This window comes from Podarcis melisellensis (assembly GCF_964234715.1).
Source record: "Podarcis melisellensis genome assembly, chromosome: 1".
In the NCBI taxonomy this organism is placed as follows: domain Eukaryota; kingdom Metazoa; phylum Chordata; class Lepidosauria; order Squamata; family Lacertidae; genus Podarcis; species Podarcis melisellensis.
In genome coordinates, this window is record NC_138528.1 from 95,801,054 (window position 1) to 95,828,575 (window position 27,522).

Below are 27,522 nucleotides of genomic sequence, written 5' to 3' on the forward strand. Positions count from 1 at the left end.
TTACTGTGGGCAATATAATGAAGCCTGACATACAGTATACAGTGCCAATCAAGGAATTGAAATTCAGTTAACATTACAGCATGTCCCTGACGTATTTAGATTGGAGAGTTTTCATTTCAATAACACTGTGGGGTCCTAGACATAAGCAAAAAATTGGGGGGAATAACTACAATAGCCATTTTCATAAGAATGGCTGAGAATTTCTTGGTGTAAGGTTTCAAATGGCAAGTGTACTCTTCATGTAAGATAAAACACACATTGGATTTAATGTACACAAGTACTTATGCAAGTACTTTCCTTTGAAGCAAATACGTGAGCCGGGATAGATTGAGACAGTTGTGACCCAGTGTCTATAAAGCAGGAATTTGAGTGCAGGCCACCCATGCCCAAATCCCAGCACAGCCTTCTGCACTTCTGGGCTGGGACAAGCTGAGCTTTCCTGCTGTCTCACTGTTCCCCCTTTCCCTCTTGGTAATTGGTAGTGATGTTCAGTGTTGGGAAGCCAGGTGAACAACCCTGCCAGTGTTGCCTCCCATGGGCAACTGCCTAGTTCAGTATTGTCTACTCTGACTGGCAGCAGGTCTCTGGGATTTAAGATAAGGGTCTTTCCCAGCCCTACCTGGAAATACTGGGGATTGAATATGGGACCTTCTGCATTCAGAGCAGTTGCCCTGCCACTGAGCTACAGCCCTTCCCCAACGACGAAAGCAGTTTGTTATTTTTTATGTCTACATTTAGGCTATCTCCTATTGAAGGCAATTATCTTCTGTATCAAGTTTTGCTTCGCTTATAGAAATTAAATAAATAAGTAAATAAGATGAAATAATTTTTTGTTAAGCATGAATTTAAGGAATAACTTCATTTGACAAAAGGTGCGAGCCATGAGAGGCTCAGTCCTGCTAATGGGAACCAGTTTTAAAATATATCTTCCTATGGATACAGGTGATCTGGGAGCTATGTTCTTTGCCAGCTAAGCAGTTATCAACTTTTCGTTTCTGGAAGGCTGAATTATCCTAAATCTGTAGTAGTGCATGTCCTTTCTGAAACACAAAGTACCAGTCATGAAAGTCAGCTTGCTTAGTTATCTTTATTTTATTTTTTTAGCCTCCTGATGTTAGCAAAAGCTGTTGATCTCTGGGTCTTATAGAAGAACATGTCAATGAAACATGGTTTGTGGCCTCACTCGATGGAGGCTGTTAAGAGCTTGTTTGTGATATGACTGTGAAAGGCAGCAGGGCATTTGCAGAACTTGCAATGTTCCAGCATTTACTTAGCTCTTTCAGAACCTTCTCTTAATTTCACAGGGTCCATCTCATCTCTGCTTTACAATTCAGCGCTGAGTTTAGACATAGCCCAACATATCAATCTATAGGCCATGTTGTGGGAGGAATAGGGATATTTGTTGGTGATGGTGCTCAGTCTCTTGTGGAGAGTTTCTTCACATAAAAAATTAAGGGCACAGCAATGTACAAGAGCCCTTTCCATTACTGCTGTCTAGCAAGAAAAACAGCCACTGTTTGATGTTTGGATTTCACAACAATGTTCCCATAGTATTGAGGCTACAGTACTGTAATATTTTCCTTGATAGTTCTCCAGGATTGGTCCTTCCAGTTCTTTGCTGTGTTAGTTGTTAGAATACACTCATTTTCTCCCTCTCTGAACTTCCTAATAGGCATCCACAGGTATAAAATAAAACTTTTAAACTTGTGCAAAATGTTCACTGTTGTGAAGTGAGTGCATATCTGTGCATGTTAGAAGATCCTATAGTTAGGTTGGCCCTATAAGAAACAAGTTGGGTAATTCATTAGGAAAGCACTAACTTCAGTCCCGGGAGCACTTTTGTTTTTTGCTGGAATCTCAGCGGTCACCCACAGTGTGTTAAATTTTCAAAGCAAGAGTACGTACACAGGATCTCTTCACAGTTAAGGTACAAGCAATCTGTGTCAAGCGGTCCTGAGTCTGCAGTCTTGCTTAGGAACATAACGAGTGCCTTGCTGGATCAGATTGTAGTCTTTTAGGTTGTTGCTTGATTTTAAATGGCAGTTTGAATATAATTTGATTGATGTTACGAATGTAATTTTATGTTGCTTGGTTTTAATTATATACTTTAAGTTGATGGTTTAATTATGTTGACTTGGCTCCCAGTTGAGCAAAACGGCAGCATAAAAATCAGATAAATGAATAAACTAGTCGAGCATTATTTGCAGTCAGCCTACAGTCAGTGAATGATCCTCCAGAAATAGACCAGTGGGCCACGCCTACATTGATCTGATGCACCAAAACGAAAGCATTAAAGCTTTAGGTATTCAGATTTCATATGTAACATACTAGTGTACAGAGGCCATTTCAGTCTGGCAAACCATAGTATAAATATGGAGTAGCCAACTTGGTGCTATCCAGACATTTTGGACTATTGATTCCTGGTGGTAGTAGTAGTAGTAGTAATAATAATAATAATAATAATAATAATAATAATAAGAAGAAGAAGAAGAAGACTATCCTGCTCTTCCTCCCAAATGAGTGCAAGCTAGCAAACACACAAACGATAAACCTCTAAAATACTGAAAAATGATTCTAATATGGATGCAGATTTAGCTTTAATTATGCTGATGTCAATCAAATTTGAAATCTTGAAGATTATACCATTTTATAAATGGTTAATTGTTTTCCTAGCATGTAGCTTGATTTAGAATGCTACGAAAGCCAGTATAAATTCTTTCCACAGTTTCATCAGTGCTGCATCATGTTGCAAGGTACACTTGTAGACATGCTTGCAGCATACTGATTCAGCCACAACTGAAAAGCAAAATTAGTACCATAAATTTTGATCTGCTGTGTGAAGAGGAAAAGTGCAATCAGAGTGAGAGCTCTTCTCAGTGAGGAGCAATTGTTCATTAAAGAAAGACAAATCTTGGCACACCAGAGCCATTTAAAATGAAAGATGTTGGCTTCATCTCAGATATTTATCACCTTAAAGACTATACAGAAGCTGCTGACTTATTCTTGCATCTCATATATGTACTTTTATTACAGAATCTGAAATATTAAAGCTAAAGTTGAGCTATGCCAAGTCCCATTTTGGTAATAGGTTAAACACGTTCTTAATATTGCCTGTTGACATCAACATGGCTTAGTGTTGACTTCCCCTTAAGATTAGCTTCATCTTGATACCTAATTCACTGACTGATATACGAGGGTGCGGTAGATCAGGATGGGGAACCTGTGGCCTTCCAGTTGTTGTTGCACTACAATTTCCATTTCCCCTGGCAGTTGGCCTTGCTGGTTGGGGCTGATGTGTTGGAGCTCAGGAGCCTCAGAGTCCCCCCCTCCCAATGCTGTAGATAAACTGTGTTGTAGGCTATGTATGTGATAGAGGGGGATCTAATGGTATTACATGGTCTCTTTTGAAGATTGCTTCTGCATGATTTGGTTGCCTCAGATTTCTCAGCCTACTGCTCCATTGATTAGAACCTTTTTTTGGGTGGTTGGGTGGGAGGGAATAAGACATGGTGTGTTGCCATTCTGCTTTATTTTTCTCATGCCCGGCATGAGGGCAGCGAACCTGTGCAGAAGTTTGGGGCAGCTTTAGGGCAGGCCCCTCTGCTCTCCTGGAGTGCACTTGTAGCTGATGCAACTCACAATCAGGAGAAGCTGCAGGGGTTGGGGCGGGGCAGCTAATGTAGTTCCAGGCTGTGCATTTAAAAGCGTTAAGCATTTAATAACAACCTGCCTATTTAAATGTGCATGACTGTTATTCTGTCTCTAGGTGAAATTCATTTCTCGTTACTCCTCTCCTAGGTTCAGAGTCTTCTAGTAGTGTAGGGTCATCCACGGGTTCTCTTTCTCACACCCAGCAGCCTCTTCCAGTCACAGCTCTCAGCCAGCCTTCTCATGGCACATCTGCCGTCTATCCAACTGTCAGCACTAGTAGTTCCCTTCCCTTTGACGGTGGCATAAGTGGGCAAGTGGCGCCTCCTAGCAGTAGCTTCTTTTTGCTTCCCTTGGAAGCGGCAGGCATACCACCTGGAAGTATTCTGATCAACCCTCAAACAGGTTGGTATCCAGCCGTGGATGTCTGTGCCTTGTCTCTGTCTCTCTGTCTCTCTGTCTCTCTCTCTCCTTCCCCTTTCCTTCCTTTTAACAATAACATTTAACTTGCAATAATGTGTAAAAGAAAATAAATAAATAAATAATATTATTATCCGTTATTTATTAAATGTATATCCCACCCTTCGTCTGAAGATCACAAAGATCATTCTGCCTTTCCCTCCCCACCCTCCCAGCCTGATTTCCCCTTCTCCTAATTTTGCAGCAACATGTATTTTAACACCTCCTCAGAGGACTTTGTAAAATTGTAATGTTATATACCCTGATGTACAAACAGTGAGGAATAGTGAAGATTTCTCGTCAGATGATGCTCTTCTGCCTTATGAGGAGCTCTTGTGCATACAATATTTTCAAATGGCACATGAATAATAATAATAATAATAATAATAATAATGTGGAATTGACAAGTATAGATGCTGCAATTGGTTTATTATCTTAAATTACTTTTTTCTGTTAATACCTTCTATACCTAGGTTGGTCTGTAGATAGGAATAAATGTACAGTAGTCCTTTATTGGGCCACCTTCAGTTGAGAGTGAAGGGGTGTGATACGGTTCTGCTGCTAAAGCTGAACAGTGTCTGAAAGGGAGACCATCTGCAAAGCCTTCGCTTTCCCACTTAATCTTCCCACAAAAAAGCCTTGCTTTGACGCCTGCTATTAAACCCTTTCGTCCTCTTGAGGAGTAAACTATAAAGCAGCACTGTCTCTTGAAAATAGGCAGTGGTTGTAATGCTATGTTTTGTTTTGCCAGTAAATTGCCTTTTGCTGAATCATGTGTGTGTGTTTCATCTCGGTCCTCTAGGTCAGCCATTCATTAATCCAGATGGCACTCCAGTTGTGTATAATCCTCCTATGCCTCAGCAGCCTGTTAGAAACCAAGTGCCTGGACCTCCTCAGCAGCCACCTCCTCCCCTACCACCTCAGCAACAGCCAGCAACCAATCACATCCTTTCACAGGTGCACATGCCAAAATATGCAATGCTTGACTGAGTGCTCTTGGAAAACGGTCGATCGTTGTGGCTATTAGTTGGGGAAAGGTGGTGCTGTCCTATTTATGACTTGGGGGGACAAATTTTTGTTCCAAGCGACTGCATTTTCTTAAAGCAGTGAGACAACCTGTCGTGGTTACATATGCAATGTGTGTGCCTAAGATTTCAAGAGCTAAGAATCTTACAAATCCGTCTTGCTTAATGTGGTGTGGGACATCCTTATGAAGCAAGTCACACCTATAGATAGAGGAATGCTTATCTTTAGGGTTACTGTAGGTAATCTGAGCCTTGTGTCAAATTTACTTTTAGTTGCACAATTAATATGGAGGATGTTCTTGATTTTGCATAAATTTATCCCCCCCCCCTCAAAAGAAGAGAAATACTGCCACTTCCATTTCTTCTTACTCTGTTGTTAACTGGTGTGTGTTCCACTGTTACTTCTTCAGCCTATCCGACCTCTTCAGCCTTCTTCACAGCCTGTTCAATTCTCCACAGTCACTTATCCACCCCCGCTCCTGCCCGTCTCGTCTACCCAGCAATACACTGTGGTATAATACCTTCTACTCACCTCTTCTGTGCATGACAGAATCTTTATAGACTTAGCTTCATGTGTTGGGATGTGCATGCATAATAAATAATACAAATACTGATTGGCTGTGACATCCAAAGTAATTCAGCATGGGCCGGGGAGCACAAAAAAGGGTTCAAGGAAGAAAATATTCCTGTCCTGAGTTCGTTGGAAGTTTACCTGCAAGTTAAAAACAAGCTGTGTGCACAAAAACAATTGCATTCTTGATTTTTTTAAAAAACCTTCTTTGACATTGCTTTTTCTCAGCCAAACAGTATTTGTTTGTACCCCTTGAATATTTTTTATTTTGTTAGGGCCCTTCCTTCTCTCTCCCTCCCCCGCCCGCCTATTTCTTTGACTAACCTCCTAAGATGTTTTGCTTTCTCTCATCTCCCACTGCAATAAAAAGCTTTCTGCCACCCTTTAATGTTTGATGGGTACCAGAGTTTGTCTCCCCCCCCTGCTTTTGAGTGCTGCAACTTAGCTGCATTCCTCAAAATTATAGACATCCAGCTTCCTGATGCAAGGTAAGATTCTCCACATATCAGAGTCCATTGCAGTCTTTTGGATGAATCTGAAAATTTCAGATTCTGTCGGTTCTTGCTTTTTTTGCCCAAAGTTCAGTTCACCCAATTCTGCGTAAGTTCGTGGTTTTTTTAAAGGACCGCATGAATATTTGCACGCATTTTCATGCTAATTTCTCCCAGTACTCTCATTCTTGCGTTCATTTCCCCCCAGTATATAATTTTTTGTGTGCAATTCATTTGTTTGTTGGATAACCGCATTGCAAAATTTGGAGAAGTGTGAATTTCAAAGGATAAGTTGCACTTTGGTTTGTGTATTGATTCAGGAAGTGTGAATTTGGTATGTTTGCATTAAAAAGAAACTGGATGAATTTCTCGTCCATTTCCACTTGGAGAATTATGCTTTAACATCAAATCAGATGAATGGGAAAGCCCCATTGCATTAGTGGAAGTCCTTGTGTGCACTTCTGCTAGTGGCACTAGTTAGCTGACTCCTGCCCTATATATAATATGCACACACACACACACACAAACACACACACCACTCCCAACATATTTAAAACCAAGTTTGATGAATGGACAGGTGATTTGTCCTGGCTACTAAATGTCATTTTTGTTACAAACTCAAATTTGCTCTTTGCGTAATTGAACTTCTTATACACAAAATAGCCAGATTTCTGTGCCTCCCTCCCACCAAGGTTCCCCAGCTTGTTGCATCTGTATCTGTTGGCAAATATTTCCATGGTACAATAGCACCAGAAAGTATTACCAGGTACACTGAGCACAGCTTTTACAAACATTAAAGTTTGTGTTTCTTGCTGTAGGTATAAAATTTGTGTGTCATTTCCCATATTTCTACTTATTGCTGCTAAGGAGATGTTACCTTTGTCTTAAAGCTTTCACTTTTAAGCTGCTATAACTAGATGTGAGGCTACTTCACTATTTCATGTTTAGTGGTGTGTTGTTGTTTTAATCGAACAGTGCTATCTCCTCTCGTGCATTCGAAAGAGGAATAACTCTTACTGTTTTGCTTATTTCAGCAAGACAACCTAGGATCCCAATTTAGCCATATGAGTCTCTCCCGACAGCCATCTGGGGAAGCTGCTGATCCTCATGCCACCATGTTCCAGTCCACGGTTGTCCTTCAGCCCCCACAGCAATCTGGTTTCATCATAGCAACGGCCCCACCTCCTCCACCAGCCCCACCGCCACCCCCTGGCCAACCTGTTCCTACTCCTAATTACAGTGCATCCAGCCACCCTGTCAACCAGCAAGTTCTTCAGCAACAGGGATATATGCAGCAACCAATGCCACAGGTAGAGAGAGCTTTGTACTATTACCAGACAATGTCAAAGGTGTAGTTCATATTAACTGCTGATTAAACTGAATCTGGCTTTGTGTAGGGCTTCCTCTTCCTCCGACTCCTTTAATTTATGTGGAAGCAATCTGAACTTCATACTTCAATCACAGAAAGAATTAGAGGACCCTTGCTGTCAACAAGTATTAACTTTGTTTTTGCTTAATTTTAGCAGAATTAGAAGTTGATGCATATTTATTACATATGCGAGTCTTCTGTTCTTTAAAAGGACTATGTGTGCATTACAATAGTTAAAATAAAGCCTCATAGGTGTTCCACTGACATATTTGTAATACAGTATTTTGACCTAAACAATAAGTACTTTAAGTGAGACTACAGTACTCCTTTTTTTATAGCTGTGATAGCATGCCTTAGCCTGTATCTTGTTATTGTTGAGACTTCCACAAGAGCCTCCTCTGTTTATGATAATGGATTGTATCCAACAAAGTCATATTCAGAAAAAACCCCTATTGAAATAAGTGTACTTAGGTTAATCATGCTCGTTGTGTCCACCCAGGCATGGCCAAACTTGGCCCTCCAGCTGTTTTGGGACTACAATTCCCATCATCCCTGACCACTGCTCCTGTTAGCTAGGGATGATGGAAGTTGTAGTCCCAAAACAGCTGGAAAGCCAAGTTTGACCATGCCTGATACAACCCAATACTTTGGTTATCACATCGGCTGACAAAGCATGGAGCCACATTGTGTCTTTTTGCTGTTTTGGATCTAAAGCTGGATACAATGAATGCATGTTAAAATTTCACCAAGAGATAATGCTGTTCAGCAGCTAAACATTTAAATAACCCCACTCCTCCTATTTTTCACTAGACTTGCTTTTCTGAGTGTGTGTATGTGTATGCTTATATGCTTTCTTATTTATCTGCCATCATTTTATGCTGTTGGACTTGACTCAGTTATAGAAGCATATAAATGAATTTTCAACATGTTGCTTCCTTTTTAGATGCCAGCCTGTTACTGCGCTCCAGGCCAGTATCCACACTCCAGTCAGCAGTATCGGCCAGTTACTTCTGTTCATTACAACACACAGCAAAACCAGCCACTGCCACAGCCTGCACAGCAGACAGGTTGGTGGTCTCTCCCCCTCCCCACCCCCTATAGCCCAAATGCATGGACTTTTTCAGGGTGCTGTGTAATGCAGGAGGGAATGCGGTTTTGTTGTGAAAGCCTGAAAGGTCTTTTTTGGCTTTGAAGTGCTGATAGAATTCCCATTTGGTGAAAATGCATTCTTTTAAATTGTTCAAGCTGATAAATCCTAAGTGACCGGATTCAGAAGAAAAGAGGGTGGGAAGTAAATAATTTGTTTGGAAAACATAACCTTGAACACTCATTCTCTTCAATCCATTTTTGGCAATGTGAAGAACTTCTAACAAAAGTCCAAATTGACATGGATTGATGTTCTCCTCAATTTTCAACTCTCAAGTTTGTGCAATTTATTCTGTAACTGTAGCATTGCACCATAGGTTTTTACCTTAAACTTGTTCAGAAATTCTTCAGATAAGATATCTCTGATCCTGAGTTATGGCGAACAAGTTTATCTCCCATTGCCCTTGGCTTTTGATGTTTCTCTGAGTCTTCATCCTCAAAATCGCATAAAACCATAACATTTTGGCTTTGTCTTTTCCGTGTGTTTTCTGCTGTTTCTTGAACCTCGTTTAGTCATAGGTGGTAGTTTTAATACAATGACACCCTTACTTTTTGCAGATTGAGCTCTATTGTCAAGAAGTTTTGTACTTCAGTATGGTTTAGTGTTTGTGCATGCATTAATTGTTAAGAAGTACAAAGGGGATTCTTCTTTGAGAATTGACAATTGGACTCAGATGCTTTGCTTTATTTTTTGAAATTTTGCTTTACACCAGAGCCTCTTAGAAACGCTTTCTAGAATATGAAGAGGAACAGTTACGGCTTTTGTCCCACTGGCAACACCTGTGTTCTCAATGAGCATGTTTTCATTCCCACAGCAGCTAAATAAATAGCAGGGAATATAGGATTGGCTTCTCTTTTAATATGTGCTGTAGAAGTGCAAGGGTTGTCAAAAATGAGATTGTGGCCTTGATCTAGTCATGTTGGTAAGGGTTTTAATAATTTTTAATGCCGCCTTTGAAAACTTTGAAAAGGAATACCTCTTACACCATTGGGACAGGCATGCTGTATCTGCGTAGGCCCACATGGAAAGATCTTTTATAGGAAAGGATCAGGCTGGTTATCAGAATACCCAGAGTGTCTGCTCTCTTCCAAATCCCACACAAAGGCCTCCAGGAAGACCTGTTTTAAAGTCTGTGTTGATTATATTGGTAGGAGCCACCTTGACTCATTGTGAAGGGATGAAGTAGCATTTGAGCATTCGAAAAGTCAAATATTACCCATTCCTTTATATATCAACTATTTTAAGTCACGTTGAGGATGTCTTTGGGACAGAAGGGTAGCATGCATTCGGGGGGGGGGGGGAGTTAAGATTTTCTCACTTTAAAATACAAATTTAAAATCACATAACTAATTCTTATTGAGCAGTGTTTAAAAACATTTACAGAGCACCACAATATTACAAGGGCAAGGATGATAAAGAAATCCTAGTAGAAAATAATATATTTTATTTTTTTAAAGAACCACCTTTCAAATCTATTATATTTCAGCAGTGATTTTGGCACTAATAAAGTGTAGTTCTGTGGTAGGTTTAGGGCTACTAACATTGAATGAGAGAGAATTGTATGATCATATTTGCTTATATTTGCCATTGTACATAGGAATACAGCCATGTTAAAGTTAGATTTTGCCCATCTTAGCAAGGTTTAAAATGAACCCTCCCTCTTTTTGTGTGCACATGGTATTACTTTAATCTTTATTTTAGATCTGAACAAGTTGCCTTGAATCAATATGAAGTTGGGACCTATTGAAATCAATATAAAAAATAGGTACAAACTTTTTACACTGATTTATTGAATTTCAATGGGACTGCAAGTAACTTCTAAGTATAGAGGTTGGATGTATGCAGTGGCTTGGATCCTAATTCTTTCTGCTTCCAGAAACGTCCTGCATTCCACCTTGCATTCTTTAGAAGCCCTGCCCCAAGAAACTTTTGGGGAGGGCACAGGTGGCTATAGGAAGGAAGGAGAGGGCTAGAAATTCCTTAATTTACCTTCTAATCCAAGATACTTCCTTTAATTGCATAAGGATACTGTCTCTGACTTGGCTGCCTTTGAGATATTTTAGGGCTCATTAGCCAACCATGTCACACAGTTATTAAAATTCTCCTCTGTTTTCTCATGCAAGTTTGCCTTACAATATTGAGGATTGCTGTTGATGAAACGCAAGCAGAAACTTCCTTTGCAGTGTAGAACTTGGTTGCATGGGTCCCAGCCTAAATATTTTCCATCTCGAACAGTAATTCTCACTTCCTGTTTTACAACTTACGCTGGGCAAGACTGCCATGACCAATACATTGTGGATGTAGACATTGCTCATCAGTTTGCTCCTGCAGAAGGGGTTTTGTACATTTAGCCAAAGGGCCAGAGCAGGTTTGTTTCTGAGGAGTTGTGCCAGTTTATACACACATTTAGAAGCTTCTGGAACCACCAGTGCTCTGCTGGAAAATTAGGTCCAAACTGCTGAAGCTTAGAGGAAATGTCAAGTTAGTTTAAGGTTTTTCGAAGAATGGCCTGGAAAGTTTCCTGCTGTGTGTATGGGAGTTTAAAGATTTCTAGGGTAATAGGAAATAGTATCTATGTAAGTACAAAAAAAGCACAAGTGCTCTGCAAAATGTGAAAGGACGGAAGTGTTTAAGCCCATTCTTTTTAAGTGAAAGCAAAAATAAGCCCATTTGAATGCTCCCTGTTGTTCACCACTATCTTCAGTGACCTGTGTTTTTTTTTACTTTGCATCATTTTAAATATTTTAGATAATTACTGAAAACAACTTTCAGAATATCTACGTATTTTGTAGTAAACGTGTGGTTTTATGTGTGTCTCTGTGACAAACCAGGCCATGGTATGTGTGATAGATTGTGCAATAGATTGGCTTTATTCATGAGCTGTTGGATTCGGGGCCGTAACACTGTCTGAGAGGGTTACATTTCTCACAGTGAACCGGTCTCTTTTTCAGCTGCTTCCTGGCTTCCTTTTTAAAGGGGTCTCAGGTGTGTCTGTCTTGGATTGTTGCTTTCTGATCAAGGAGCAAACACTGTTCTTCCCTTTAAGAAAATAAAGAAAGAAAAGTCAGCAACATCTGTCCTTACCTAGGTGGCACTAGAAGGAAGCACCAGGAAGGTGATGTTCAGAAACAGACATTGGGCAAGAATATCTTTGACAGGCTTTTTTGCCTTTTTGTGGTCTGTTTTGTGTGTCCTGTGTTTTTTGTGTGTTTTCTCACTATGCTTGAGGTTTGCACTTCTTTAGTGAAATATTATGTCTCTTCCTAATTGCATGAGATGCAGATCATGGTACTATAAGCAATTTCGTTATTTAAGGAAGAGATAGTATTGCAGAATGTATTTTCTCGTTCTTTGCAGAGCTCTTGAATTTTGGGAAGCATGAGGTTTTTAACCACAGTTTGCTATCGCTGCTGTAAAATAAATTTCAGCAGGTGTTGCTTCTTCCCTTTCTTTTTCCTCCTGAGTGCTGTATTTCTTTCATGCCACTTGGTATTCTGGGGTAGAATAGTGAAGCTAAAAATAGAAAGTGTCTTGAAACCCCATGGGGCAGTGTGTTAGCAGCAATTTATATTGCCCTAGTTCCTCTCTCAGCATGGAAAATTGATTTTTGCTTTGTCTGTGTGAAAGTGCCAGAAGATACTGAATAATTTTCACAGCTACACTGCAGTCCCTGAGAAATATTTATTTTTTTAAAAATTGAAGTTGCAGCACTTTTGTAGATTTCCAGGTTTCTATGCCATCATTGGTGCCGTAGCCTGGGTTCTAGTGCTGCTGGACACAATTTGTTAGGTGCTGAATATATTCAGGCATCTATTTTATATGAAAATATAGAACTCTTGAGAGGAGAGCATGATAAAACCTCAGGATCTCTCTTTTCTAAACAAGATTGGGAGGGAGGTATACTAAGTAAACTGTAATTTTGCAACCATGCATACTTAATCTGGCTTGTACACATCTTTTAAGTTTATGTTTTAATAGTAGATTGTTAACATGTGTTTTAGCTGCAGTCCCACTCAATTGCTTCAGATTATTACTGATTTCACCTTTTAAAAGAGATTGCATGCTTTATTTCCTTGATGCATACATATGATCTTAATAAGGAAATAAAAATCCTGCTTCTACAGGATGTAGTTTTGCATAGTGCGTCCAATATTTTAGGTACAAGGCAAACCTGCCTTAAGGACAAGAAGTTGGGTGAAATCATCCACTTCTCCATTCCGAGCTTTTGAATCTTTATCTAGTAATGAACATGATATTTGATAGCCTGTGCCTAGAAAACAGGTGTAGTCCACTCATCAGACTTAACATCTTATGCCATGCTCATTACTAATCAAATAAATTTGCTGCAGCAAAGACTTGTAGGAAAACAAAAACAAGGTGTCATGAATGGGTTCATTATTTTTGGGAGAGCCCTAAGGTTTAGTACTGTATTCAGTCTGTCTGGGATTGTGAATGCACACATGTAAATAATGCAGCATGGCTGTCCAGATGAAACACTTCTATTTAGAGTTAGGCAGAACCGGTTATTATTATTATTAAACAGCAAAGCACTGGCACAGGTGATACATCTTGTTTTCAAAAGCAGGACAGCAAAGTGTAATGGAATGTGATACTTCCCTTGAAACTGAAGACTGGGAAATCAGTGTCTGAAAGTTCAGCACAGCATTCACCATTTCAAAGTACAAATAGCAGCTTGGCCCCCCTCATGTTTTCAAAGGAGAAAAAAAATGCCAAACACATTATAATGCAACAGCTGAAATGAGGCCTCTCAAGCCCTGGGTGCTTTACTTTATTTATATGATTTTCCAGGGAGACAGGAAGGCACAATTGTAAAGGAGCAATTAGGAAGAAGAGCAAAAAGATAGCATTATGTGGCCAGAAAAAAAGAGAAAGGGGCAGCTGATCATATTTTAACAGATGAAGGTATAGATTGCAGAATGTAGGTCTTAATTTGAGTTTCTAAGGGCTCAGTGTCAGTTTATTGAAATAAAACATGTTTGAATGTTACAGATACAGTGCTGGGTTTTCACTGGAGAAATATCCCATGCCTTTAAAAGCTGTGCTCAGCACCCAGTGCTTTACACTGTATAAAAAAAAGCTTACAAGAATGGTACCTTTTTTTTACATTCCACATGCAAATTATTTTCCAGTAATTGGATGGGAAAGAGAACCTTTTCTATTAACTTACTCTGTTCACCCAGCAAAGGAGCAGTGCCGAATCTTGCCAGCTCCATGCATAGTTTTACTGGGACCATATACCTTATTCTCAAAATAGAAGAAAAATAGGCATCTGGCGTTGATAAGACTATGCTCAGCCTTCATTTCTTAAGTAACTTAGAAACTTGAGCCTGTACTGTCAATCTGTAGGAAGGCATTTGGTTTAAGAAGATCTGGTAATATACTTTTAAGGTGATCTGATAATACCTTGGCCTTTAAGTAGCAAGGTGGTACCTTAGCTTAAGGTCAGTGAGAATTTAGCCCTTGTTCCTGTCCTTTGAACCCCTTTGGGAGACTTCCATACTACCATCTTGTCAGTAAATGGAAAAGGTGATAGGAGGGGGAACCTTTTGTTGCAAAATATTCCATGTTCTTTTTATACTTAGGACTGTTCCAACTCATGAAATAAGTCAGACCTGTGACCAGGTAAACAGACACACACATAACACACACACCTCAGCCTTCAAAAGTAAGATAAATTGTCTGTCTTGCATTGTTGTTCGGTGGGCTTGTTCAACTTGATATGCATGTGTTGTTAAACAAAACTGCCCCATGTATCTATGGTGCCCTTTAGATGTTATAACACTGGCATGGGAGCTCATTTTCCTGTGAGTTCAGTCAGTGCTATTGCTGTGACATCTGAAAAGGCCCACAATTATATGAGCAGGGCTATTGACATGGGTCTTACTGCACAGTTGTTTACAGATCCTGTGCAGTTATCCCTGCCAACCTCATGCTGATCCTTTAAACATTACAACATATTTGTGCAATAAACCCACAGATTCCTGTAATACAGCTGTAGCATCTAAAGGGAACTGGGGTATAAATATGTTTTGTTATAACATGTCAAAATGAATAATAATATTTCTGTATTTGCAGGTTACCAAGTTATGCCTAACCAGCAGCAAAACTACCAGGGTTTAGTTGGCGTCCAGCAATCTCAGAACCAAAATCTAGTCAGTGGCCAGCCAAACAATATTGGAAATCAGATCCAAGGTGTACTTGTTCCGTACCCACCTGTGCCATCTTATCAAGTAAGCTATTGTCTGTTGTTGTCTTCTTATTGCAAATATGAAATATAATTGATTCTTTTTTAAAACACTGAAGCTTTGCCTAGTCAGGACTAAGGGTGGTTGGTCACTTTTGGAACAGGGTTATCACAAATGTATGCAAACTTCATTCTTAACTGCCGCAAAATGGTTTGTTGAAGTGAAGCATTTTATTTGTAGACTAAAGCTTCACAGTTACTCAGTTTGGATTTTAAGCAATGGAGAAATTTTGCTTACTCTGTTTCCAGAGATCAGCTAAGCCCATTTGCAGAACAATCAAGGTGGCCGAATACAATGCGCGTCACCTTGTCTTTCTGCATATTAGTTTTGTGTAGCTGACATTCACCTACCACTGTTCCACATCGTTTTCATAGGCATCTTGAAGAGCCAGAGTCTCTGGAAAATCCTCTCTGCCATTCCACAGGCTCTGGTCAAGAGTGAGACCTAAGACTTCCTCTGAGCTAAACCACTTCAAATTATATGTAGGGGCTGCTGGAAAACTAGAACCAGGAAGAATATTAGGCTCTGGAAGGCCCTGACACCTAGTTTTTTTGTGAATGGAATTACTTTGTATGGATGAGAACTCGTTCATTTTGGACCCCTACCTATAATTTGAAGCATTTCATCCTAGCAATAGTTTTTTGCCTCCTTGGTAAGTACTAGGCTGTCTCTCTTGGACCCGTGAAGCTGTTGTCAGGATGGGTATTTATGGACCTTGGTTTACAGCAGGACTTGGGAATGTGTGGCCCTCCATTTGATATTGGACTCCCTTCTTCTATCAGCCCCAGCTAGCATGGTCAATGCGCTGGGATTATGAGAGGTGCAGTCCAGCTTCTTCTAGAGGGTCACTGGTTCCCCGCCCCTTGTTTACTAAACAGGTTGTCATAATAAATGTGTCGGTTCTTTTTCTTTTTAAAAAACTTCATTAGGTATCCTAATGTACTTCTAATCCTCAGGTTTCAATGGCTCAAGGTTCCCAAGGAATGTCTCAGCAGACATATCAACAGCCAGTTGTTATTCCCAGTCAGTCTAACCAAGGACTATCCACATCGGGAATGCCAGTTTACTACAGTGTCATTCCATCTGGACAACAGAATAATTTAAGGTGAGTTTAACATTTATTTATTGTTTTAAGAATGGGTCATATTATTTGTATGCTGCTTTCCCACAAAATGGTTGTGCTCAAAGTAGCCAGAATCCACAAGAAAAAAAGGCAGTAGGAAAAGCAGTTCATTCAAAAACTTATTGATCTTTAGTAATCTGAGCTGATGTATTTACAAGGATCTGAAATACAATTTCCTACATAGAGGCTGTTTTATTTTTATTATTAAAAGAGAAATGTCTGGTGGTCATTTTAGTCAAGAAGTGCTGTAATTGTGCAGGGCATGTAGCTCAGTTGGTTAGAGCGTGGTGCTGATAATGCCAAGGTTGCATTTTCAATCCCTGTAAGGGACAGCTGCATATTCCTGCATTGCAGGGGGTTAGACTAGAAGATCTTCAGGGTCCCTCCCAACTGTTATGATTCTATGTCTGCTGAAACTTCAAAAACCATAAACTGCCTTCCTGGGCATATATTTATTTTCTCAAATTTCTTATTTTGCTCAGTGGATCTTAGACTTTACAGCAATATGCTCTGTGCCTTGTTCTCACTCCTCCTTGCAGGAAAATTGCAACTGTGCTTACTTAGGATGCAAAAATATAATACATTTTCAAACTGTACTTACTCCCTTTTTTCCGGCACACAAACAGCACAGCTTTCCCCACAGCTTCACAACACAATTGGGAGTTAATCACCAGCATTTTAAATGCCGCTCTTGGCTGTCTGTCTTGCCCATCCTCCTCCTAGTCTTAAGATGTGCTGTTCATCTTTTCAAAAGGTGAGAGAGCAGGAAAACACAGCATTAAAAACAAACCCTTAAAATGAGCAGCAAAGCTGCTTCAAAGATGTGGGTCTGAGTTTGCAGTTTCGAACTGATAAGCATTGTGCATAGCCAGATTCTACTGTGGAGCTGGTTACCTCTGACCTAGACCCCCAACAAGGAATGATACATCTGTATATAACAGGCATGGGCAAACTCAGCCCTCCAGATGTTTTGGCAATGCAACTCCCATCATCCCTAACCACTGGTCCTGTTAGCTAGGGATGATGGGAGTTGTAGTCCCAAAACATCTGGAGGGCCGAGTTTGCCTATTGCCTAGTGAGTGCATTTCCTCAGTGTCTTGACTGCTCAAGCTGTCTTAGGTCTCTGTGCAATCCTGGTTTCTTGGAAGGAGTTAATTTGGCAGCAGTCCCAGACAAGTAGGAGAATTACCTATGCTATCTGTTTCACTTATGTCAGTCTGCAGGTGACCTGCTCTAGCTTTTGTAAAATTATAAATATATTTATTTACAGCCCACCTTTTCCCCAGACCAGGACTCAAGGCAGCCAACAGATAAAAACACAAAAACATAGATAAAACAGAAAAAGGCTAAATACACAGGAAATGTGACATATTCCAGTGAACCTTTGCATCCAGCCAAAGTGTATGTGTGAGGGGGTTGTGTAACATATGCAGTACATCGTGCCAGGCTCAAATTTTACTCCTAATTGTGGCGTTTCATTTGCACCATCACAAAGAAGGTTGTGATTTAAACAGTGGGAGCTGACAGCAAGCCGCTTTGTGGTTCAATTGGATTTATTCAAGCATTTAACAAATACATAGTTGTTCTAATGGCATTCATTTAGTTATTATTACTAGCGGTACTACATGGGTGGATGAAACGATCTGATTCTTATTTGAGTGCTAAGAGGCAAAGTAAGATGTCTCAAAAGGGCAATCCTGTACGTGTCTACTTGAAGGTAAAAGCCCCATGTAGTTCAAAGGGGCTCACTCCCAGGGTAAGTATGCATAGGATTATAGCCCAAGTAGTGTGGTGTATTCTTCCATTGGTCCAGAAGGTATATTTTAGCCTCTTACCAGCTCCTGTTGTGTTTGTGGAACCCACGCCCTACCATTTCCTCTCCTATAGCGATGAAAGACATAATGCAGAACTTATTTCTACATATCATCCAATGGATTTCTGCATTAGGATGAATTAATCCGATTTGTGACAAATGAATAAACCTGTAATTACTCCCTAATGACAAAACAGACGAAGTGTTTTAAGCAGTACCTGCAAATGGATACCGAGAGATGACTGTATCCTATGGTTTTACTTCACAAACATGGATATGCCACTGGGCAGAGAGTAAAGTATCAACACAACATTAGTTTCCCACTTAAGGCCAATTTCTTTCCCTTATCAAGTAACATGGATGGGTTTCCAAGGATAAAGCAATAGTATCCTGCACAGCTTTTTGGTCATCTGCAGTTATTCTGCAGAAGTACTGCGAAATAGATTTTGAGGTCACCTTGGTGAAGAGTTCTGACTTGGTTTATATTCCCTGCAAAACAACGAAAAAATCTCGCCTGTAGGTTATCTTTGTATCAGTTCTATTTGATATTTAGGGTTCCTTTGATCTTTGAGCGTTGTGCTTTGAAAGCAGCTTTTATTTTTTTAATGTCAGCAATTTGCAGTAATGTGTTGCATTAATGGCAATCTTCAAAGCCTGGTCACCTTTCCAAAAGCCACACCATGAATAATTCACAAGAAGATTAGAGAAATGAGAACAGTCACTAATTTTTTCCCCTATGGCAACTGTTTCACCCTCTCATCTTAAATTTTATTAGTATAAATTGTAAGTAGGGTTCATTTCCCCCCCTAGAGCTTATAAATCTTTTCAAATTATGAAACGACAAACAAATTGTAAAATGGCAAAAAGGGAAGGAATAACAATGTGCCCAAGCAGTCTGTAGGATAACCACCTTACACAGGTTTGGCTGCTTTCTTCATCCGGCGGGGGCCAAGGAGGAGGGCTACAGCTAGCCAGCCCTGTGCTACCTCTTTACCTATTTTGCCAGGATGGCAGGTGTATGAACTAGCAGGGTTGCACAGCTGTACTTTCTGTAACAAGTAAATTATGTATTGGTTCTCCTGTTCAAAATCAGATCGCATGCTACAAGCGGCTTTCACAAATTTCAGATATCCTGGCTGAGGTCTACAGTTTGCATTTAATACACGGTGTTTTCCTTCCTTCCATCTCTCTCTCTCCCCCCGCCCCCCCCCCGGCCCGCTTTCTGCAGCTCATCAGTAGCATATCTTCAGCCTCCTGGATCAGAGCAGATACAGTTCCCTAGGGCAACCTCGCCCTGCAACTCCCAGCAACTCCAAGGACAACAGTGTGCAGGTGTGAAAAGAGAACCGTGACCATTAGACCCTTTCACTCTCTGATCGTGGGGCTAATTTTTTAAAAATAAAAACAACAACCTTATTTGCTTATCAATCCTAGTCCAGTGAAATTGCATACAGTGAGTAGTGCATGTACTGGATTCTAAGATTTGTTGAAGTTCATGAATGGAGACTTGCCTGCCTTCTTATCTCCATACCCCTCCAGGCCCTGTGACCCCTGAGAAGCCCTATCAAGAAGGCCAGGGGCACCCTTCCAACCAGTGTGGGATGGCATGCATCAGGCAGGGGTGGGCCTTCTGCTGGGGAAGTGGAGCTCACCAAAATTAGACAGACCTCTTCCTGGCGGCGGCGGCAGCGGTAGCAGCCGCCGCCGCCAATTAAGTGGGCATTGGGGCAATGATGTCAACTGTCTGCTCTCCTGGCCTAAAATATTTTTGCTGTTCTGGCCTAACTTACCTCACAAGGTTATGGAAAGAATGAACTTGAGAAGGAGAGACTGTATGTGCCACCTTCAGTTCCTTCAAGGGAAGGGAAGGAGACGAATGAAATAAGGATCTGGAGAGCAGTGGGTGCTCAGCATATCCTAGGTCTGGCTTTTGTGTTCAAAGCACACACAAAAAGTTTCTCGTAAATCCTTATAATAATCAGAGAACAATTGGTGCTTTGCATTGTGTACTTGGTGTTCTTAATGGAACTGTAAAAAGAGGAAGAAAAAGAATAATAGCTTAACAATGTGCTCTGGGTTTCTAAATGTTATTAGTTGGGATTTTGGAGATTTGTTTCTTTAGAAAATATATAAAAAAATAATAAAAATTGTCCAGTAGCACCTTAGAGACCAACTAAATTTGTTCTTGGTATAAGCTTTCATGTGCATGGACACTTTTTCAGATACACAAATACCTGTTTCTTTATGAGCTATAGTTCCCCCCCTCTCAGGAAAACTGTTCTGCAGTAGACAGAGTATATATATATAAAGTAGGTTGGAGGGCTGCAAAATTGCTTCCAACATGTACAAAAGCCCTGAATTGTGTCTCACCCCATTTTCATCTCTGACCTTGGTGGAGAATTTGCTGATGGCCTTAGCAGGTGGATGGATTAAGGTGGCTGGAAGCAATCTTTAGGAAGGTTGGGGTAACTAGGAACTTAAGCACCCTTCTTTCCTAATTTTGTTTTGTAGCAGTAGCACCACCACCAGGTGGAGGAATGGTAATGATGCAACTCAGTATACCCAACAATCCTCAGCCTCGACCCCATTCACCTCCCCAGTGGAAACAAAATAAATATTATTGTGACCATCAAAGAGGGCAGAAGTCAACAGATTTTGGCGCTTTGGACAGCTCTACACAGGTATTCCATTTTGATGTTTTAAAAAGGGGGGAGCATTCATTTCATCATTTTCAGTGTGTAACAGGTTTTAAAAAATATTTATATACCTAAATATTATATATTATGGAAACGACTAAGAAAGTTGTACAGATCGCCAGTATAAAATTGCCCCTTTTTTGGTATAATCAGTGGTTCCTGTGTCTTCGCCCACACGCACCACAATATTGGATGGCCTAGTGCTGCAGCAAAAGGAACAGCACACTAGTATGGGGCACAGTCTGTCCTTCAAATGGTATCCCCAAAAGGTTTCCTGACTTACATGTCTAGGAAGAGGGGCAGAGTATTGTTTCTTGCGTTTAAGCATCTTGCCAGTCACAGAAGTAGTAACTTTGTAATGGGCTTCTGATTTTATGCATCATAGCTGCATAACAGAGAATCATCTCTTTATATGAAATGGAAAATGAGAAGATTTCAAAATGCACAAATTCAGTTCACTTGCAGTCTATGAAACTGATATTCACAAGGGCCACCGCCCCCCACCAAACAAACTTGAAAGGGTTGCTTTCATCTATTCTTGTAAACTCAGGCATAATGTTCTCTTTTCTTTTTTGTTTTCTTTTAAAGTTGCAGCATAGTCCACAAATAGGTAGTCCTGTCACCTCTCCAGCCCAGTCGCCAGCGCCAAGTCAGCTGTCAAACATAAAGAACATCCGTCCCACGTTAACACCTCTTCCTCTTGTACCCCCATTCTCTAGACCCTTTGTTCCTGGACAAGGTAAGAACTTGATTACATTTTTTACTTTTTTTAATTCACTTGGAGAGTCGAATTTTAATGTTTCTCCTAAGGCATGTTGACTTCCCATGAATTTGGAATTGACACTATCCTAATTAACTGCTGTCAGTGCAGCTTCATTGACTTGGAATATCGATACCATTGCACAGAAACAGTTAATTGCATTTGTTTTGAATTATTTAGAATTGATTGAGCAATCTGAAACCTAAGTTTATTTCTATGTCTTCTTCAGGAGATGCCAGATATCCCTTACTTGGTCAGCCGTTGCAGTACAATCCTCCAGCTCTGCTACATGGGCATGTAGCAGGTCCACAGGTAGGGAACAGTAGGAAACAGCCCAATAATTTGGATGTCACTTGTTTGTAAGCCAGGTTCATTTTATAAATGGGAAAGAGAGATTACCCGCTTTCCTAAAAAAAAGGAATTGTTGACGTTAGTAAAAAGTAGGAGCAGCTATTTTGAAATAAAAAACATGCATAAGTGATGCTCCAGTTTGGGGTGGGGAAAACTGAAATGAAATGAAACTGCATACTGTTACAGATTTCTGTATATGTTTGCCCTCTGTGTCTTAAGTTGAAATCCAGGTTAAAGACAGGTTTGGGGGTAGTAAGAATCTAGGCTTCACCTAGAACTACTGCCATCTTGCAAAGTGTAGAGGTGCACTGTGCTGTTTGGATCTCAAAGAGGGTTCATTGACCAATTGCTCCAATGCAATTATTCGAGTTCTTCAAGAGTGCAAGTAATTTTTGTCAATGTGAGAGATGTGCCACTTCATGGGTTCAAATGGCACAGCACTGCACCTATTGCCAAGTAAAACATTTTCAAGAAAAGGAAGCAGTTGTTTATCATTTGCTCCACTTAGATGAATTGTGTCACACCCTGCATCCCTTGTGGGAGGTAAAAATCAACCTCTGATCATTCTTTGTGTATATCTGACCCCTCTCCCTGGTAGTGTCAGCCTGGAAGCAGACATGGGAACCGAGGAAGAAAGCCAGCCAAAAAGGCTGCTTCAACAGACCTTGGTGCAGGAGAACCAGGTATGTGACGTATTGTAACTTTGATGCAGCTGAACTACTAGGAAGGTATATTATGCCTGTTACCATTCTATCACAACTCTCTAGGTCTAAATGTCGTCTGGAGATGGATTCAGAAAGTGCCACAGCAATAAGAGGTGTGATAGGTTACCTGTCCAAAGTGCTTTGCATCTGTGCTCAGATTGTGCCAGCTACTGCTATTTCCCTATCACCATGATCACATTCATGATCTTAAGCTGATATTGCATAGTATGCTTTGTACACATGCCCCTCTCTGTGATGAAGAGCCAGAGTACATTTTTGGTTTTGAAACTGCTGCCATATCTGGAATGTGCATAAATCTCATTGGAGAGCTTTTTTTTTAACGTACCTGTAACGGAGACAGTGTTTGTGAAAGACTCTTGCAGGAATCACAAAGTGACATTTCTGTTCCAGCAGATTGGGTGGGTGGGTGGGTGTTTGTGTGTGTGTGTTTTAATTTGTAGGGTTCCTGCCATGAGAGGGGAAAGCCAAATATTATAATTTGGGTTCCTGCTGGAAATGCTGGTTCTCACATTCAGTTTGTTGCAAAATAGCAGATTTAGAAGCATCAGTATTTTTGAAGTTGGTGACTATTGCTACTACCTACTGAAACCCATAGCCACTTAAAATTTACTGGGTAATCTCTAATTATGGCATTGGGTTGTCAGAAGGGAATCTGTCAGTTGAAAAGGGAAGGAGACATTTCAGTGATCCTCCCAGCACCCCTCCTAAATCTGCTTCAGAGAGTCCCACTAATCAATTCCCTCCTGCCTAAGGATAATCACCACTGGATACACTGATCCTGACATTAGTAGCCTCAGGCCATGTAGAAAACTTGGCAGTTAATAGATTACCTTTTCTCTAGGTATTGAGAGGGTGTGGTGGCCCTTGTCATTTCATGTCCATATGCTGCACCTTTCCATTCAGTAAGTTTTTTAAATAGCTGCTGCACAGCTATTGATGTCTCATTTGTCTCTTCTTGATAACAATGGGCATTATTGAATTGTTAGTTCAAGGAACTGGGTTGATTGCCAGCCAAGCACAAAAACTTGTTGGTGGGTCTGGATCTGGATACCATAGGCATTACAAAGCAAGCCATTTTTAATCCTGCATGTCTTTTTCCACCCCTCAGTTGTAGGAAAAGTCTTAGAAATTACTGAACTGCCAGAAGGAATAACTCGTGCAGAAGCTGAAAAATTATTTGTGGAACTTCTTAAAGTTGGTGCCAAGATTCGGTGGCTACGGGATCCCCAGTTCCTACAGGTGCAACAGCAGCAACACCATCACTACTGTGGTAGTGGAGATAGTAATGTGAACGCTGAACCTTCCAAACTTAGTGACTTGGCATCTACGTACACGGTTCTAGCAACGTTTCCAACCATGTCTGCAGCCCAAAATGCATTGAAGAAACAAAGTAATTCACTGAACAAGTTTAGGCTGAGAACAAGCAAGAAGCACTACGACTTTCACATTCTGGAAAGGGCTAGTTCTCAGTAACAGCTACGTCATTGAACATTCAGCCTTTATCACTTCCATGTCCTTATCTCCTCTACTTGATTGGCTTGATGTTTATGGGTTTTTGTTGTCTTCATAAAAGACTCCTTGGATGTCATGTGACAGTAAAGCCTTTGAAGAAAATAAGCCCAGTGATCCAGGAGAAGATGCAGAAATAAACACGCAATTTAAATCATCAACAACAAAGTAAAATACTGCTGTGATGTGAAACGGACAGGCAGCCTTCTCTGAAGAATGCTGTTGAAAACACCCCTTTTGTAGTAGTTTCGTTTTATATTTCTGAATTCTTGTATCAGATCCAAAGCTCTGTTGTACAGCGAACTTTTGTTCATAAGGAAAAACCATATTCTTACGTGTATTTTGTAATCCCTTTGCACACAGCCAGCACACTTCTATCAGTTTAAGGGCAGTGATCTGGGGGAGGGAGGGAAAGAGAAGCGCTCCTAAGGAATTTCACTGTGTTTCTAGCCCAGTATGCCAAAGGGCAAGGAAGGTAGCATATTTCTCTTCCCCTCTGTTCCTCTTCCAAGGGTAAGGGAATCCAACAATAACTACTGAAGACCTTCTCCAGTCCTGCCGTTTCAAGATTTACTTTAGAGATGTGAACCTTTAACTGCCAATAAATTATATTCCTGAGCAGCTTGCTTCTGTTCCATCAGGATAAGTATTAAAAGGGGGCAAATGAGCACTGCAGAAAATTTTTAACTGGAGCCCATTAGTTTTTAATACACAGTGAGGAAATTAAATGTGACTCCCCCAAATGGCAAAAAAGTATATAAAAAAAGTTTGCACTTTAATTGTGTTCCCATTGATATAGTTTTCTTTTCTTTTTTTACTGTAAGAGTAATCGCATTTGATAAGTGCTGGAAACTTCTTAAGTGGTTTAAATATGTTTTTTCATCATTTGTAGAGGATCACTGGACATCAAATGATTCATTGCACATATAAAGGAGACACCTTTTCAATTTCTGTATAATTTGCAAGGCTGTACAATGTGTGCTGATGCAAGCCTTTCTTCAGTTTGGAAAAAAAATAAATGTTTACAAGTACAAGTTTTCCGGTGTACTTTTTTTTGTGAGCTTGAAAGAAATGAACATATTTCATAATGCAGTTGTAGATAGTCATAGCAGGCATCCTTAAGCATTGGAGGGTACCGGATTGGACTTCTGCATGAGGTAAGACTTCAATTAAATTGAATTAGTTCTGGCCGTAAATAGAGAAAGTAAGATCTTAGTAGCAAAGTCATACAATGCCCATTCTGTGCACAATTACTTGGAACTAAATTACAGTGGTACCTCTGTTTGTGAACAGCATCTGTTCCAGAGGCCCGTTTGCAACATGAAAAGAGTGCAACCTGAAGCGCTGTGTCTGTGCAGGTGCGCAGCACGATTTGGTGTTTTATGTGCGAAGCGTGATTTAGCCCTTCTGCGCATGCGCAAGTGACAAAACCCGGAAGTAACCCTTTCCGGTACTTCCGGGTCACCGCTGGACGTAACCTGAAAGAACATAACATGAAGCAAAAGTAACATGAGGTATGACTGTACATTAAGTTTAGTGGAATAATCTATGGTGGGTTTATAGCTTTAATGTAAAAACCTTCGTTGTAATCAGCATCTCTTCGACTAATTCCACTTTCTGATAGTTTCTCTGTTCCACACTACTCTTCCTCCTCCTGAAATCACAGTGGCATTAAATGAATCATGGAGATAAACTGGGTGGAATATGGTGCTGAACAAAAAAAGTTGTCAAATCCACTTTTATGGCATACATAATGGTAGTACAACCTTGGCTACAGTCGATTTGGTCCGGGAAACTGCCTGGATGGAAGACTGATTAGGAACGAGTTACAAGCTGCTAAATAGAAAGTAGGATTTAATTGTTAACAGTAAAATGATAAGATGCCCAGCCAAATGCAACCACAGTGCATCAGTTAGCCATTTTATTCTGTACAATGGGTGGTGAAATTAGTGCCTTCCAGATGTATTTAGAACTCCTATTAGCTGCAGCCAGCATGACCAATAGTCTGATCAAGGGAGCTGTAGTCCAGCGGCCATTGCTGCTACACAAGATTAGCCCATACAAGTGGAGTTATGAGGAGGAAATTGTTCAGATCGGCAATTCAGATAATAGATTGGCAGAAATTTATATTAGGTGGCTAAGTACTGAGAAAATATCAGGAGATATTGTTGTCCTTAAACTCATTAAGGACTTAATTTGTTGAGGCAGGTTCTTAGTGCATACTGCCTGTTAATGCCATTTCCTCAAAGTATAACAAAGCATTTTAATACAGAGTTGACACGCTATATTTTTTAGATTGGCAGCCAGAATTTTTAGCCTACTTAAAAGTGCAGGTGTTGCATTGTGGGTTGTATCTTCCAGACAGCTGGTCTGCCGATAGCATGTTTTTGTTTGAGTTGTCACTCGCAAATACAGTGGCAAACTCATTTATTAGAGCCAAGATTGGTCTTGTGCCTGGTTTTCACTATTAGTATAACTACTAAAATGCCTCAAGGACACAAGAAGCCACTCTACCTATCTCATTAGACTGCCATTTGCATTTACTTGAGTTTTTAGTGTCTGGAAAAAACAGCTACATAAAAAGCAATGAGTGCAGCTCAATCTTTATACATGTTTACTCAAAAGCAAATACTCTTAAGCTCTGTAAGGCCTAATTTCCTCTCACACCCCAAAAACAAGAGTGTTGCAGCCTTTGATATTAGGAAGCTAATACGTTTGTTGGTGAGATGAGTACTTAATTGTTTAGAAGTTTTATCCTACCTGTCCAGATACATTTACAATTTCAATAAAAAGGCAGCTGTAATCATAAAAAGCGGCTAAATTCTAGATACCAAAAGGCCTTTGTAGAAACATTTTTGGCTAGCACACTTGCATGAAAATCAGTGGAATGTTTATAGGCTTTGTTTCCCACAAGATAAAATTACTTAAAGTGTGCTTTGTTTTAAACGTTTGTAACTTTCCAGATCTTAGTTCTATTTTTTTAAATAGATATACTGTATAAACAAACCCTACATCTTGCAACAGATGGGCTTGGAGATGAGCCTTTCCCCCATAGGACTTAGGAGTAGGTTTAAATAGCTGCCACTTGATTTGTGCTTGGTTCGCATTAGCAAATAAAATCATTCAGTGTTGCATAAAAATCAAGTGGTTTTTATTTGACACGTTCACTTTTCAGCCAATACTACGGTGCAGTTTTGAGTACCTCGCCTACAAAATCAAGATTTTTGGCATTTTTCCAGTTCATGCCCTCATTTTTGCTGCTGTCCCCACCCCAAAGCGCTGCTCCCCTTGTCACTCCCTCGCGAATCGGCTGCTGCTGAGCCGCCACCTAAAAACAACAAGAAAAAGCCGCCGCGGAATCTACAGGCGCGAATCGCAGCCCAGTTTACCTCCCGAATCTAAGCGTGCCCTACTGCCACAAACGCTTCCTCTTTGGTGTGAGGGTGATGATTGGTGGTGGGTGGGATTTTTTTTATTATTAAGGCGCATGCGCCCTTCAATGTTTTTCCCCTACCTTGGGCGGAGGAATCCAGGAAGCGGATCTGAGTGGGCGGAGAGAGAGAGAGAGA

General features: G+C 40.4%; 1 protein-coding gene and 1 long non-coding RNA gene across 7 annotated transcripts in view; one reads left to right on the forward strand and one right to left on the reverse strand.

Annotated features, from left to right (window-relative positions):
* The window catches only part of R3HDM1 (R3H domain containing 1), a 47,663-nt gene extending 22,676 nt beyond the window's left edge, over window positions 1–24,987 (forward strand). For 3 of the 6 annotated variants that reach the window (XM_081921569.1, XM_081921570.1, XM_081921572.1), the window contains 13 exons: window positions 3,799–4,053; window positions 4,910–5,064; window positions 5,543–5,644; window positions 7,229–7,504; window positions 8,507–8,630; window positions 14,807–14,961; window positions 15,933–16,081; window positions 19,141–19,244; window positions 20,424–20,593; window positions 21,197–21,347; window positions 21,598–21,680; window positions 22,318–22,402; window positions 23,553–24,987. In XM_081921569.1, the coding sequence (XP_081777695.1) occupies window positions 3,799–4,053; window positions 4,910–5,064; window positions 5,543–5,644; window positions 7,229–7,504; window positions 8,507–8,630; window positions 14,807–14,961; window positions 15,933–16,081; window positions 19,141–19,244; window positions 20,424–20,593; window positions 21,197–21,347; window positions 21,598–21,680; window positions 22,318–22,402; window positions 23,553–23,917 (2,174 nt within the window). In that variant the 3' untranslated portion in view covers window positions 23,918–24,987. The remainder of the gene's footprint in view (window positions 1–3,798; window positions 4,054–4,909; window positions 5,065–5,542; window positions 5,645–7,228; window positions 7,505–8,506; window positions 8,631–14,806; window positions 14,962–15,932; window positions 16,082–19,140; window positions 19,245–20,423; window positions 20,594–21,196; window positions 21,348–21,597; window positions 21,681–22,317; window positions 22,403–23,552) is intronic. The other 3 variants (XM_081921571.1, XM_081921573.1, XM_081921574.1) reach the window with 3 other exon arrangements.
* Window positions 18,225–20,417, reverse strand: LOC309376105. The gene is made up of 2 exons (XR_014171065.1): window positions 19,703–20,417; window positions 18,225–18,961 (listed from the first exon to the last, which is right to left on the reverse strand). It is a non-coding gene; the product is annotated as an uncharacterized lncRNA (long non-coding RNA).
* Window positions 24,988–27,522: the final 2,535 nt, after the last annotated feature.